Source organism: Bos indicus, chromosome 12, assembly GCF_029378745.1.
Source record: "Bos indicus isolate NIAB-ARS_2022 breed Sahiwal x Tharparkar chromosome 12, NIAB-ARS_B.indTharparkar_mat_pri_1.0, whole genome shotgun sequence".
NCBI lineage: Eukaryota > Metazoa > Chordata > Mammalia > Artiodactyla > Bovidae > Bos > Bos indicus.
The window spans coordinates 77,944,291-77,957,007 of NC_091771.1; the positions used below are offsets into that span (position 1 = coordinate 77,944,291).

The 12,717-nt window shown below is 39.4% G+C and overlaps 1 protein-coding gene across 2 annotated transcripts in view; it reads left to right on the plus strand.

Annotated features, from left to right (window-relative positions):
* Positions 1 to 8,892, plus strand: part of IPO5 (importin 5) — a 59,247-nt gene extending 50,355 nt beyond the window's left edge. For both annotated transcript variants that reach the window (XM_070800409.1, XM_019971646.2), the window contains 9 exons: positions 499 to 595; positions 1,767 to 1,939; positions 2,858 to 2,969; positions 3,058 to 3,113; positions 4,153 to 4,275; positions 5,127 to 5,346; positions 5,929 to 6,157; positions 7,379 to 7,520; positions 8,117 to 8,892. In XM_070800409.1, coding sequence (XP_070656510.1) covers positions 499 to 595; positions 1,767 to 1,939; positions 2,858 to 2,969; positions 3,058 to 3,113; positions 4,153 to 4,275; positions 5,127 to 5,346; positions 5,929 to 6,157; positions 7,379 to 7,520; positions 8,117 to 8,203 — 1,239 coding nt within the window. In that variant the 3' untranslated portion in view covers positions 8,204 to 8,892. The remainder of the gene's footprint in view (positions 1 to 498; positions 596 to 1,766; positions 1,940 to 2,857; positions 2,970 to 3,057; positions 3,114 to 4,152; positions 4,276 to 5,126; positions 5,347 to 5,928; positions 6,158 to 7,378; positions 7,521 to 8,116) is intronic.
* Positions 8,893 to 12,717: the final 3,825 nt, after the last annotated feature.

Below are 12,717 nucleotides of genomic sequence, written 5' to 3' on the forward strand. Positions count from 1 at the left end.
ACACAATTATCAAATCTTTTAATGTGGTAAAAGAGAAAAGAATTACGATGTTTTTTTTTGTTTGTTTGATTGTTGTAATGATTTTTTTTTTTTTAATTCAAAACAGAAACTCATAGCTGCAGATTTACAGAAGAGATGTGCCATGATTACATTTTCATGGTTTTTAAAATAACTTTTTATATTGCCTTAATTAAGTGGTATCTTTCGTATGAAGTATTTTCAGAGTACGAAAGCTTTTGCTAAATTCTTCCCCACACTAAATAAGAATATGAAGCATTCCACCTTTTAAATGACAATATATTTTACAGTTGTTTCATGGCCCTTTCCCATTTTACAGTTCCCATGAGTTTGACTAATTTCCTTGTCCTGCATACAGCTTTAAAAGTAGTTAACTCTAGTTAGGGTAGAGCATTCTGTGGTCCTTAAGTTTTGCAGTTTGTAATAAAAAACAAATGCATGACATGGATCTTGATTTCTCTTCCAATACTTTCATTTCAGGTCTGTTATGCTAAGGAGTTAAAAGAAGGCTTTGTGGAGTATACTGAACAGGTTGTCAAACTCATGGTACCTCTACTGAAATTTTATTTCCACGATGATATCCTGTAATTTTTGAACAGAAAAGATTTCTAGCTAGACTTGAGTTGTAGAAGTAGTAGACTCTGTGCTAGCTGAAGTGAGTGGGCGTCACCAGTGCTCTGTTTGCACTGATGATGGTTTCAGGTTCTCTGCTTGTGCCTTTGTTTCGCTTGTGCCAAAAACCTGAAAAGGAGAACGTCAGCTATCCACTAGTTAGACAGTTCTCTGTGAAGCACTGAAGAGTTTTAAGGACTGGGATTTTATTAGCAAATATCTATAATTATGTATTGCCACTTTCCCCAAATGTCTTTTGGTGATGTTAAGAAAGTAAGATTCTTTTTAATAGGTTAGAGACCAGCTTAACTTTCTAGCTCATTTCAAATGTGGATAATACCTCTGGGGAGAAATGTCTCTTAATAAATCTTCATGTAACAATTGTCCTCTTCAGTATAATGGTAGTTGTAATAAGTATAGGTATATTTTTACACTTTTTTGCACACACACACACTTTAAGATGGGTTAAAAAATGACAGCACAGTGGATTGAGAGCCACACACACAGATCTGCTGCCCCAGAGCCCCTTGGTTGCGGTTCCTTGCGCAGTACTCGACGGTGGTGTCCTTCACAGAAGGGGGCTTTTCCCCAGCAGATGTCCCGTAATGCCTGAGGACAGGGCAGAATCATTTCTAAGAGGAATTCTCAAGACATTTATTTTAGACATGATATTAGATGGGGGAGGCAACTCTGCAGAGACTGATTCAGGAAGAGATCATTGGTAGTTTTCTTAGTAAAGTCGTTACTTCAGGTGCCTTTGTAAGAAATGTACTACCTGAAGTTTGGGGATAGGTATATCCTGAGACACTGTGAGAGTCCTGGCTCTTTCCTCCGTTATTTTTGTGTTGAGGGGTTATATTTGAACCTTTATTCCTGTTACATTGTAGGTGATTGGAAAGACAGGAAGTATGTCTTGGGGCGGGGAGACTTGAGTTTTTATACACAGGTTATATTGAACGCAAGCTCTTGGAGAGCACTCTTAGATAAACAGAAGTTGCCTAGCACTCCTGTTAATAACTGACTGAGCACTTCAGTATGTAACTGAGCAAAACAATAGAACAATCTTGAGGATAGTAATCACACTAAATGTTGTCTAAGGTTCGTTTGAGTGAGTACGTTTTCCTTAACAATAAAACGCGTTCGAGTGGCAGCAGCAGAATCCATGCCTCTTCTCCTGGAGTGTGCGAGGGTTCGTGGTCCTGAGTACCTCACACAGATGTGGCATTTTATGTGTGATGCGCTAATCAAGGCCATTGGCACAGAACCAGATTCAGATGTCCTCTCAGAAATAATGCATTCTTTTGCAAAGGTAAATATTTTTCTCTTCAAAATTAGTGTAAACAGTTTGTGTGTTCATATATTTGTCTTACTAAATAAATGAGATTTTTTTTTTTATGCTGTAACATAATTTGCAACCAAAAATATTTAATTTGGTGTTATCACTCTTTTCCTTACTTTTTAAGAGTAGCTGCTCTTGTATTCTGGTCTTGATTAGTTTCCATCGTCATTTACCCAGTAATCCAACCACCAGATGACACTTCGGTGTCATCCAAGTCAAGTCTGGTCTCTGTCCTCTTCTCTCTCTCCTAAATTTCTCTGTTTTTTGCTGTATTTTTTCTTTTTGCTTGTGCCTCACTTAATCTGCTCCAGAAGCCATTCCTTCTTTCCCTCACAGTTCAGTCACCTTTCCTCAAGCATTAATTTGCTTTTGAGTCACTCCCCCCATTTTCCAAGGCTCACAACTCCATAGCTTGCTCCACAACTGGGTTTAAAAATTCTTTGTTCCCATTTGCACTCCTCAAGTTCAGATTTTCTGTTACTTTTCAAAGAATGCATGCTTCCATGCCTTTGCTCATCTCATTCCCTCCATTTGTGGCACAAGCTTAGCCTTTCTCCAGCACCATCTCTGTATAGAGTATGCATGTGATAACAGCTTCTTAAAAACTGGTTGGTCTTTTCCATCTTTGAATTTGCAACACCCAGCATAATTCCTGGCACTTAAGACATACTCAGGACATGTTTAAAGGGAAAATATTTTTTAAATTATTTTTTTTTAAGTACTGGTGTGGTAGCAAATATAATCCAAGTGTATCTACTGTTTAATCTCAGGGTAGGAGTTATGTTCATTTTTCTCAATGCCTCCATCTGATTCTTAATGGAGTTTAACTTTTGACTCCAAAACACTTAAATCTTAAGAGTTGCTTTCTTTCCTCAAACTCATGTTTAGTGCATTGAAGTCATGGGAGATGGATGCCTTAATAATGAACACTTTGAAGAATTGGGTGGTATACTGAAAGCTAAACTTGAAGAACATTTTAAAAACCAAGAATTGCGGCAAGGTAAGTTTTCCACACTTTTATTTCTGGATGTAATTCTTGACCATTTTTGGCGACCATTTAAGAAGACATTTATTTGGGTGTGTTTTAGTTAAAAGACAAGATGAAGACTATGATGAGCAGGTGGAAGAATCACTACAAGATGAGGTAAGTTACCCCATTTAGAACTTAACTTACGTGACCATTTGCATTAATGCTTAAGCTTCTGATTCATCTGACTTCTCCTAAAAGGTACTTCTTAGTAATTTTCAGCAGAAGAATCTGATGTGTGTTTCATTTAGAGAGTAAGAGGTTTGAGGCTAGCTGGTTTGTGTTCTGGTGCTGTGTGTGCGCTTTGTCGCAGTGACCTTACATACAAACCTTTGGAGTTCCCTCGTATCTTCTACACTCTCACAATGCTCATCTCTGCCTGCTGGTGCTTTCCCCATTTTGAAGATGAGTGAACTCAAACTCAGATGTTAAGTGATTGCCTAGAGCCACACTGTTGACACTCTCGTGCTTAAGGCCAGGTCTTTCTGTAATACCAGCTCTCTTTCCCCTGGACCACAGAATTGTGCAAATTTCCCTATCCCTATAAACAATAGGCATGTGGTTGACATAATTCTTAACGTTGTTACTCAGAACTCCTACCATCAGACCACTTGATGCCATCAACACAGGTCAGCTCTGTATGTAGGGTCTGCCGTGCGTGGCATGTGGCCATCTGATGGACCCGTGCTGGCTCGTGGGACTCATCCCTGTCCTTGGCAGGTGCTCACCCTGACACGCATATGGTTCCCGGGGATGAGGTGTTGTAAATAACTGACCCCACATCTCCCCACCATCCCACTCCAAAACTAGAGAAATCCTAGAAAACAAACAAAAGATAGTAAAGTAAAATCACTCATTTCAAAACTTTGAAATTTGGGATAGTCTTTCAACCATCTATTTTAAATACATTCCAAGGAAAGTATTTGCAGTAAGTGCAGTACTTGAATACTCCTTCTGTCTTTTTATTGCCAGACAAGATATCACTGGAGTAACCTCAGTCTCTGGACTCTTGCTGTGCTCTTAAGAAAGTGACAAGAAACTTAATTTTCTATGTTTCTTAGATTTTTTTATAATAAATGTTAAGAATAGTGAGGACACTTTTTAAATACATACATACTTTTTTTAACACATAGTATGCCCACTTGGTTTTTTTTAGGATGATAATGATGTTTATATTCTGACCAAAGTGTCAGACATTTTACATTCAATATTCAGTAGCTACAAGGAAAAAGTGTTACCATGGTTTGAACAGCTGCTTCCGTTAATTGTCAACCTAATTGTGAGTATTACCTCTTTTTGACAATTATTTTAGACAGTTGACCTGAAAATCTATTACAGCATTTTAAAATTTAACACTTTAAGGTTAAAATGGATCCTAGAAATCATAGTTTTCACTGTACCTCTTTAATTTACTGAGTTTATTGCATTGCCTTGGATACTTTCTCAGTGTATGCTTGGAAGTTTACTAATTAGGTTTTCTGTAGTCCAATTAATTTATAATGCAGTCTAAAAATATACAACTGACTTTTTATTATTTCAGATTATCTATACCCTGCTAAATTAATAAGTGGAAACAAAATGGTTACAGGTTTTTGTTTTAAAGTAGACCCTAGAAAATTTAGTTTTGATCTTTATTATGTACCACCAACAATCATAGGTTCTGGATGATAGCATTACATATTCAGTTTTTTTACATGTATTATAAATTAAAAGCAGTCATTGGATATTTACCCCTTTTTGGCTTTTAATTATGTGTTTTGTGATACTTTGTAGCACAGTATGTTTCTAAAAGTGATGTAGGCATGTGACATCCTGTTGAATCAGTACTATAAAGTTTTGCAGCTTTTGCTGTGGCTGTGTTTTTTAAATATAGCATTGCCGTTGTCTTTTTTGTAAAGGAAATGTATGTACGTAGATGCTGCTGTCATTCTTCCTCATACTTGGTAATTTCAGATGGTGGAAAATCTGTAGTTTGAGGGTTGTTATTCATAAGAACTGATTGTTGCAATGTTTATTTTTCATTACCTGTATCAGGAATATCCCTGTGAGATGACAGCCAATAGTGAGTGTTTGTTTCTTTTATAGTCTTCACTCCAGTATCCAAAGCTTAAAAGAATGTCTCTTTTGTAGTGTCCACATAGACCGTGGCCAGACAGACAGTGGGGACTGTGCATCTTTGATGATGTCATAGAACACTGTAGTCCAGCCTCATTTAAATATGCAGAATATTTCTTAAGGCCAATGCTCCAATACGTATGTGACAGCAGCCCGGAAGTCAGGCAAGCAGCTGCATATGGCCTGGGAGTCATGGCACAGTATGGTGGCGATAACTACCGTCCTTTCTGCACAGGTACTTCTGTTTGTCTGGTTACGCGCATTTCGCCCCAGACATCCCTGTTAGCCCTACCTTGCTTTCTGCCCCGACCCTGAAAACAGTATACACTGCTTCCTTCTCTTTTCCTTTTGCACACACCTTATTACAGCACTTAGACATTTACCATCCTCATTTGCATAGAGATGGGAATGAAGTCTGAGTGGGACCAGCGCCTCCTCGCCCCGGTCCCAGGGTGCAGTTCATCTGGGGCTTGGAGGACGTGCTTTTAAGGCACGTCTGGGTCCCTGTGAGTTCGGCATAGGACTAGAGCTTGGAGGCTTTTAAAAGCTGTAGTACACTGAGGTGATCAGGAGTGCAAGTCCAGAGACTGCTGACCTCTTGGGGGGCCTATAAATTAATGTAGTGAGGCTGGTCCAGAGCACACCAGGCAACCTCCCTCTCCCCTGTCATGGTTCTGAAGTCATGAAAACAAAGTGCTCCTTACACTTGAACATTTTCTCACTGTGATTTGTAGCTGGACCAAAAAATAAGACATATTTTTGATCATTTGCATGTAAATGAGCCTTGGACTGACTTCTTTCCAAATGCTTATTTTAGAAGCACTTCCACTGCTGGTAAGAGTTATTCAGTCTGCTGATGCTAAGACCAAAGAAAACATCAATGCTACTGAGAACTGCATCTCAGCGGTGGGGAAAATGATGAAGTTCAAGCCTGACTGTGTGAACGTTGAAGAAGTCCTCCCACACTGGCTTTCTTGGCTTCCACTGCATGAGGATAAAGAAGAAGCTGTTCAGACTTTCAATTATCTTTGCGACCTCATTGAGAGGTGGGCAGCAGGACAGGGCAGCCTTACTTCCTTTCCCTTCACGCAGCTTGGTGCTTCCTATGCGTGCCTCTCAGGCGTTCAGGTCCTAATAATGCTATGTTTATAAATCAGGTTAAGAAGCCTTATCACAGTTAGGAGTGCCTTATAATCACATCTAATTTTGAGTTGTGTGCGATTCAGTTCAACAGATGAGTCATTATAGAATAAGATGTTCAAAGAAGATTCTGTTCTGTCTTCCACCCCATTCATTCATTCTTTTATCCATTCAGTCATTAGCTTTACTGAGGCATCATTGGCATATCATTTATTAATAGAATGAGACGAAAGAACATGGGTTCGTACTGTTATTTGACCCTCTGAAATACTAGTGTTTTTCTTTGAATTAAAAAATCAGTGGTCTAAGGGAAATATACCAGATGGGCACTCATGGTCTGGCCCTTGACCTTTGGCGTTATTAGTGTTATTTTGTGTCTGTGAGTATTGCTAAGAATTAGAACAACCAGGATGTTACAAAAGCTATCACATCAAAGTTGTGTCCATTGGTGGTCTGGGCTCTGTCACTATTAACTACTGCTTTTAGTTCATAAATAAATCAGGGGCTACAACCACTCGTCTCATGGAGTTTGTAGAAATGGGCCAATGTGTGTATTCCTTCACGCCTAAGTTCTCACTGGTCATAAAAATACTAGAAGTCTTTTCACTGAGGACATCATTAAGGAATACTTCAGAGCCATCGTGGAGATGCGTTAACCTGTTCTTGCCTCTGAAGTAACCTGTTCTCCATCATGCTATTTAATCTTCTCCCTTGGAAATGACTGCTCTGAAATTTTCCTGATGAAAAAGATGAAACTAGTCAGATTCACTGTTAGGGTTCTTTCCATTAAACTTGACTGGAACTCATTTCCCAGTTTACTTTTGAAATGCCTGTAAGTCTTTTTGAACTTCAAATTTATTTTAGAAACCATTCTGTAGTATCTAAATAAAATTTATGTAAAGGAACTGTTCTTAAATGTATGGTTTACATGGGAAGAAACTGCAAAGCTAATCAGATTTCCTCCTACTGGATTTAAAAGGCAGTTGATTTTAGTGCATGATCATTGTATAAGGAAGGACCTAATAACAGAATTTGGTATTGGGGGAAGGGTATGGGAAAATATATGAGTGCTTGAGTGATTTTCTATTACAATTTTAATTTATAATGGTTTTCTTCTCTTATTTCAGTAATCACCCAATTGTCCTTGGCCCAAACAATACCAATCTGCCCAAAATATTCAGTATAATCGCAGAAGGAGAAATGCATGAGGCAATTAAACATGATGATCCTTGTGCCAAACGTCTGGCCAATGTAGTTCGCCAAGTACAGGTAAGCTGATTTAGTTAAATTGGGAAAGAAGAACTAAAATGGTTTTGGGGTTTTTTGTTTAGTTTTTTCTGTATTTTTTCTATTAGAGGAAGAGAGTAGAAATTCAACAAGCTAAGGAAATTTCACTTTTATATTATCTTGTCATCAAGCCTCAAATAGATTATACTTAATATAATCTATCCATATATTCTCATTATCTATTAAAACTGAAACCTTTGTCTTAAATCTGAGATTAGCACATACTCATTATGTTATTTTTCTGTATATATGTGAAAACAGAAAGGCGAGACGTTAATCGTAGTAACTGTCAGCTACCAATGTTTTATAATCAAGTTTTCCTCCCTAAGTGGATGTGTGTAGATAACTTGAACAGGTCATCAAAAGTGTAGCTTTATCAATGTACAAATGAGAAAGCTTACTGTGAGTGAAACATACTTCATAGAAATGAAAAGATGTCTTGCTTGTACAATGGTGTTCATCAAGCTAATCTACTGGAAAGAGTACTTTGCTGTTACAGTCTGCCTAATGATGGTTATGAGGGTACTGCCCAGTAACCGTTTTGCCAAATCTAAACATGTGACGTTGTTCTTTCCTAGACTTCTGGAGGACTGTGGACTGAATGCATAGCGCAGCTCAGTCCCGAGCAGCAGGCAGCCATACAGGAGCTCCTGAACTCTGCCTGAAGGGCCTTACTACCACCACCAGATAACTAACTCCAAATAAACGTTTACCCTTTTGTTTAGGTTTCTTTGTTTTGTTTTTGAGCAAAAGAGAACGGTAGAGTTGTGTGTAGGCCATTCTTCTGCAAAGCCACAACAGCAGAACGAGAAGCCCTGGGCTTCAGGATGGTGTGTAAGTGGATTTCCCCCCACCCGACTACTGAGGAAGTCCCGTGAGCCCTGCAGTAACACTGAAGAGTATTTTTCTATTGGTGTGACCCACCCATGTGAAGGCGAAAGGGAAATAAAATTAATTTTCCTCACTAGATACAAGGAAACTTAAGACAAAACAGCTTTAATTAAGATCCGTTCCTCAGCATAGATGTGTGTTAAAACAAGTTGCTGTACACCTAGTGTTCATTCTCTTAATTGGAGTGTGAGCCTTTTTGTGGGGTAGAAAGAAGCCTTCAACCCAGCAAGCTCATAGATCCAAACATTGAAGAAAAGCTGAAGACAAAAACAACAAGCATGAAAATGTTATTTTACGTCACTCTCGATCCTTTTCCCTAAAAGGCTTATGCAGTGACTCAGTTTGGAAAGCTTTTTGGCTTCCAGCCCTTGAATGTGAAGTGTCGTTGGCATGTCTGGCAGTAGTCTCATTCACTCCTCAATAAACAACGTTGAAATACGAAAGAAGTTTGTGTAAAAATTTAGTACTGTCTGGCTTTGATTCATTTAATGTTTTTAATATAAGAGTAATATTTTTTAAATGGCTAACAATGGCTCTGAGTTTTGTTTCCCCCTGATATTTTCTTCGTGCAATTCAAAGTTAAAAGCATCTAGTTTTTACCATCTTCCACTTTAATTTAAGCTAAGTTATGATACACCTACGCCATTCACAATTGATGTGCAAACTTCAGTCGTTTTAAAGCTAGCATTGTTCTTGTTAGAAAAAAAGAATTTGGCTTAGTATTTTTATTGCAAATTGTAATTGCTATGGAGCCACACACAACTTTTAAACTTTTAATTTTATGATAAGTATTATGGCTAAAAGTATTTACTGATAAATTCAGTAAAATGTGTGAATGTTTTTTTCTTTATGTATTAACCTCATAGCAGTAAATGACTTGCTGTTGTTTCTTTAAGGAATTTTTCTAAGAGGTCTTACTAGATTTCTTTTGAAACTCAAGTGTTAACAATTTTATAGTTTGTACTGAATTTAACCGTGACACAAAAATGAATTTTATGCTTAGATCAGAATTTAAAATTAAAGGTTTTTTTCTTTAAATGATTTGCATTACTTTATTAAAAGTAAATCTGAAATGAAGTAGAAAGTAGAATAAATTATATAAAGATGGTTTGGTTGGGAGCAAATACCCTTAACGTGTATTTTGTTTCTAGCCCAGAAGCTTTGGTATCTGGCAGGGCACATACCATGTTGAATGACTTCTCAAGAAGATCATTGCTTTCAGTGGTACCTGTTTGACTCTCTTAATGTGATGGGAGGGGATATTTGAAGCTCCCTAATAGCCTGTCTTCCTGTTGGAGTAAAATGTGGTAGGACAACCCGTCAGTCCTTTCTTAAACAGAATGCTGTTTGGAAAGCTCATTCGAGTAGTGATGGCAATCAACTGGAGCAAGTTAGATTTGCCTTTTTTTTTTTTTTTTTTAACTTATTACTAAAAACGTTAAAAATGTGTGTGCTCACCTAATTTGAGATGGTATATGGTCAGAAGATGGGTACTTTTTTTTGGAGAGTCTGCTGTTTGTGGAGGGCTGTACTGAGCACTTACTTAAATGTTTTTGGAAAAAGTCAGAAGACATACCCCCGTCACAGGGGTCTAAGGTCCCTGAAAGAAGTAGGTGGGTACAGATCAATCAATTGCAGGTTGACTGCATCCTTCTGCATAGAAATAGAATAAATAATTGGAGTTGAACCAAATCAGAGAAGTTTGGTTTTAAAGACAATGTGACATGATCCTGAAATCCAGGGCTTGTAACTGTGACACACAATTCTTTTAAATTACCTGGGGAAACCTTTTTAACACCTCTACAAGATTTTGTCTCTACAAGATGAAAATTCATGTGGTTTTTCTTTTGTACCAAGTTTAGTGGCCTTGCATGACAGCCAATAATGATATATTTACGAATCCAAGCTATTTCTAGAGGAAAAAAAATGTGTGTGGCCCTTACATTTTCTGGGTCTTTTGTAACACAGAGGGTTAAGCTACGTGCACAAGAGTCAGAAATTTTTAGCATAACTCATTTGGAATATTTTTCTTAATGCTGTAAATCTGAAGAAAAAATTGTCTTAAAGCTCATATGATATTTCCATAATGAGAGTCAACTTTATTGTAACTCTGTAGTTGTCGTTTGACTAACAAAACCATCAGTAAATACATAAGCAAATAAACATCCATGATGCACCTGGTCTGATAAATACGGGGCAGTGCATACTTGCAGTGCCTTACGCGTTGTATCCTCGTGATCTCATGTTGGAGGGCTGAAGAGCTAAGCTGAACGGTTCACTTAGTAATTAGTGCAGCTTCATTCTGCCTACAAGTATTGCATCAAACCATCTGGCTCTTGGCTTGTTCTGTAGAAATCACTTTGTTCTTCCTAACTCCCTGCCTCAAAGGAGTCATAGCCAAAATCTTTCATTTCCTCAGCCCTGAAGGTATGAAGCTTTAGAAGGAAGTGAATTACCTGCAAGGGGTGGGGTTGGATTTTTACTTCCAACAGTTGAACTTCTCACCAGGTAGGGTGTTAGAACCATCCTGGACTGACTGACTCCACCCGCCTCCCCTGTTTTTTCCTCAATCTGTAATCTTAACAGTCGGTTGCTGGACAATATTTGGTCATGTTTTTTCTGTATATGTTTGAGTGGATGAATACAAATTCTTTGAAGATAAACTGTAGCTCAGTTACTCAATTTCTAAGAAATCCCAAAGCAGTGTAATCTTAGTTTTTGTGTAAGACACCACAAAAATTGTTTAAAAAAAAAATTCCAGTTAGAGTAGCAGAATATTGTTTTGAAATGTTCAGACAATACTTAACAGGTGTGCCAATAGACTACAGAAACAAGATGGGGCATCATGCCTGACAGCTGATTAAAAGCTTTGTTTGGGTTCCAGAATCTCAGCGTACACGGTACATGTGCTGAGACTCCAGACAGGCTAATAACTTCAGTATGTTAGTTGCCTTCTCTTTAAAAATGGGAATAAAATAGTACCCACCTTATAGGGAATTGAATTGAGTTTAGAAGTCAGGCTTGGTATTAGTTATCATCATTTAAATTTTCATTTTTTCAAAATCAAGTATCTTTTTTGCAAATTCCTTGAAAAGCCTCAGCATTGAGAGGAAGTTGTGAAAAGGATCATCTTTGCAGAGTCAGCAGAGTGGTACCAGGAGTGTATCTGGCCGATGGAAATGGGATTTTACTTGCTCAGCACCAAGTGGCTGGTGTTTGGAGATGTATGCTGTGGCACAGCCCCTAAAGCCACCCATTACCTCGTCTGCACCACGACCTCAAAACAAAGAGTTTGTCCTTGATTAGGGAACACACTTCAAGCCTTGGGTGGTTCTGTCCACCAGACCAGGGACTCTTGCCCTTTCAGTGACTGTCCCCCCCCCCCCCCCCCCCCCCCCCCGCAGGAGGAGGTCTCCGTGGTGGCCATCCAGAGGTGGGCAGCCTGACCCCACTGTCACCAGTCTGGACCCTCGGGAAGCTTTTCGGCCTTTCTGTGCCTCAGTGCTCACTTGGAAGCTGTCCATCTGGGCATTCCAGCAAACTGCACCAGACACTGAAAGTCTGGCCTCTCCTGGTCACTGGAAAGCCTTCTCTGAGCGGAAGCAGTCTCTCCAGGCCTGCTACTGCCACAGGCTGTGTCACAGATGGCCCACGTGGGAGCATTTGCAACCAACGTGTAGCATGTGCTGTCTTGGAGGGTGAAAGAACCAGCAGCAAAAAGAAGGCTGAGCCTCTCTAAGCCCTCTCCTCACACCCACCTCTGGTTCCTGCTAGGGACTGTATTGCTGCTAAGTCATTGTTGGGTTGACAGTTCAGTTCAGTTCAGTCGTGTCTGACTTTGGAGTGGGGTCTTTGTGACCCCATGGACTGCAGCACGCCAGGCCTCCCTGCACCAACTCCCGGAGTTTACGCAAACTCATGTCCATCGAGTCAGTGATGCCATCCAACCATCTCGTCCCCTGTTGTCCCCTTCTCCTCCCTCCTGCAATCTTTCCCAGCATCTGGGTCTTTTCCAATGAGTCGGCTGCGTTTACCCTCTTACTTTACCTCTTAGTGGGGCATCCAGGCTTGTTTGTTTCTGGCCTAGCTATCAGTGGCTGCTGCTTTCCACTCTGTTTCACACACTCCTGGATTTTCTCTAACCCCTCTCCCCTTGGGGGCTTCCCGGTGGCTCGGACAGTAAAGAATCTGCCCGCAATGTGGGAGGCCCAGGTTCAGTCCCTGGTTTGGGAAGATCCCCTGGAGAAGGAAATGGCAAACCCATTCCAGGATTCTTGCCTGGAGAATT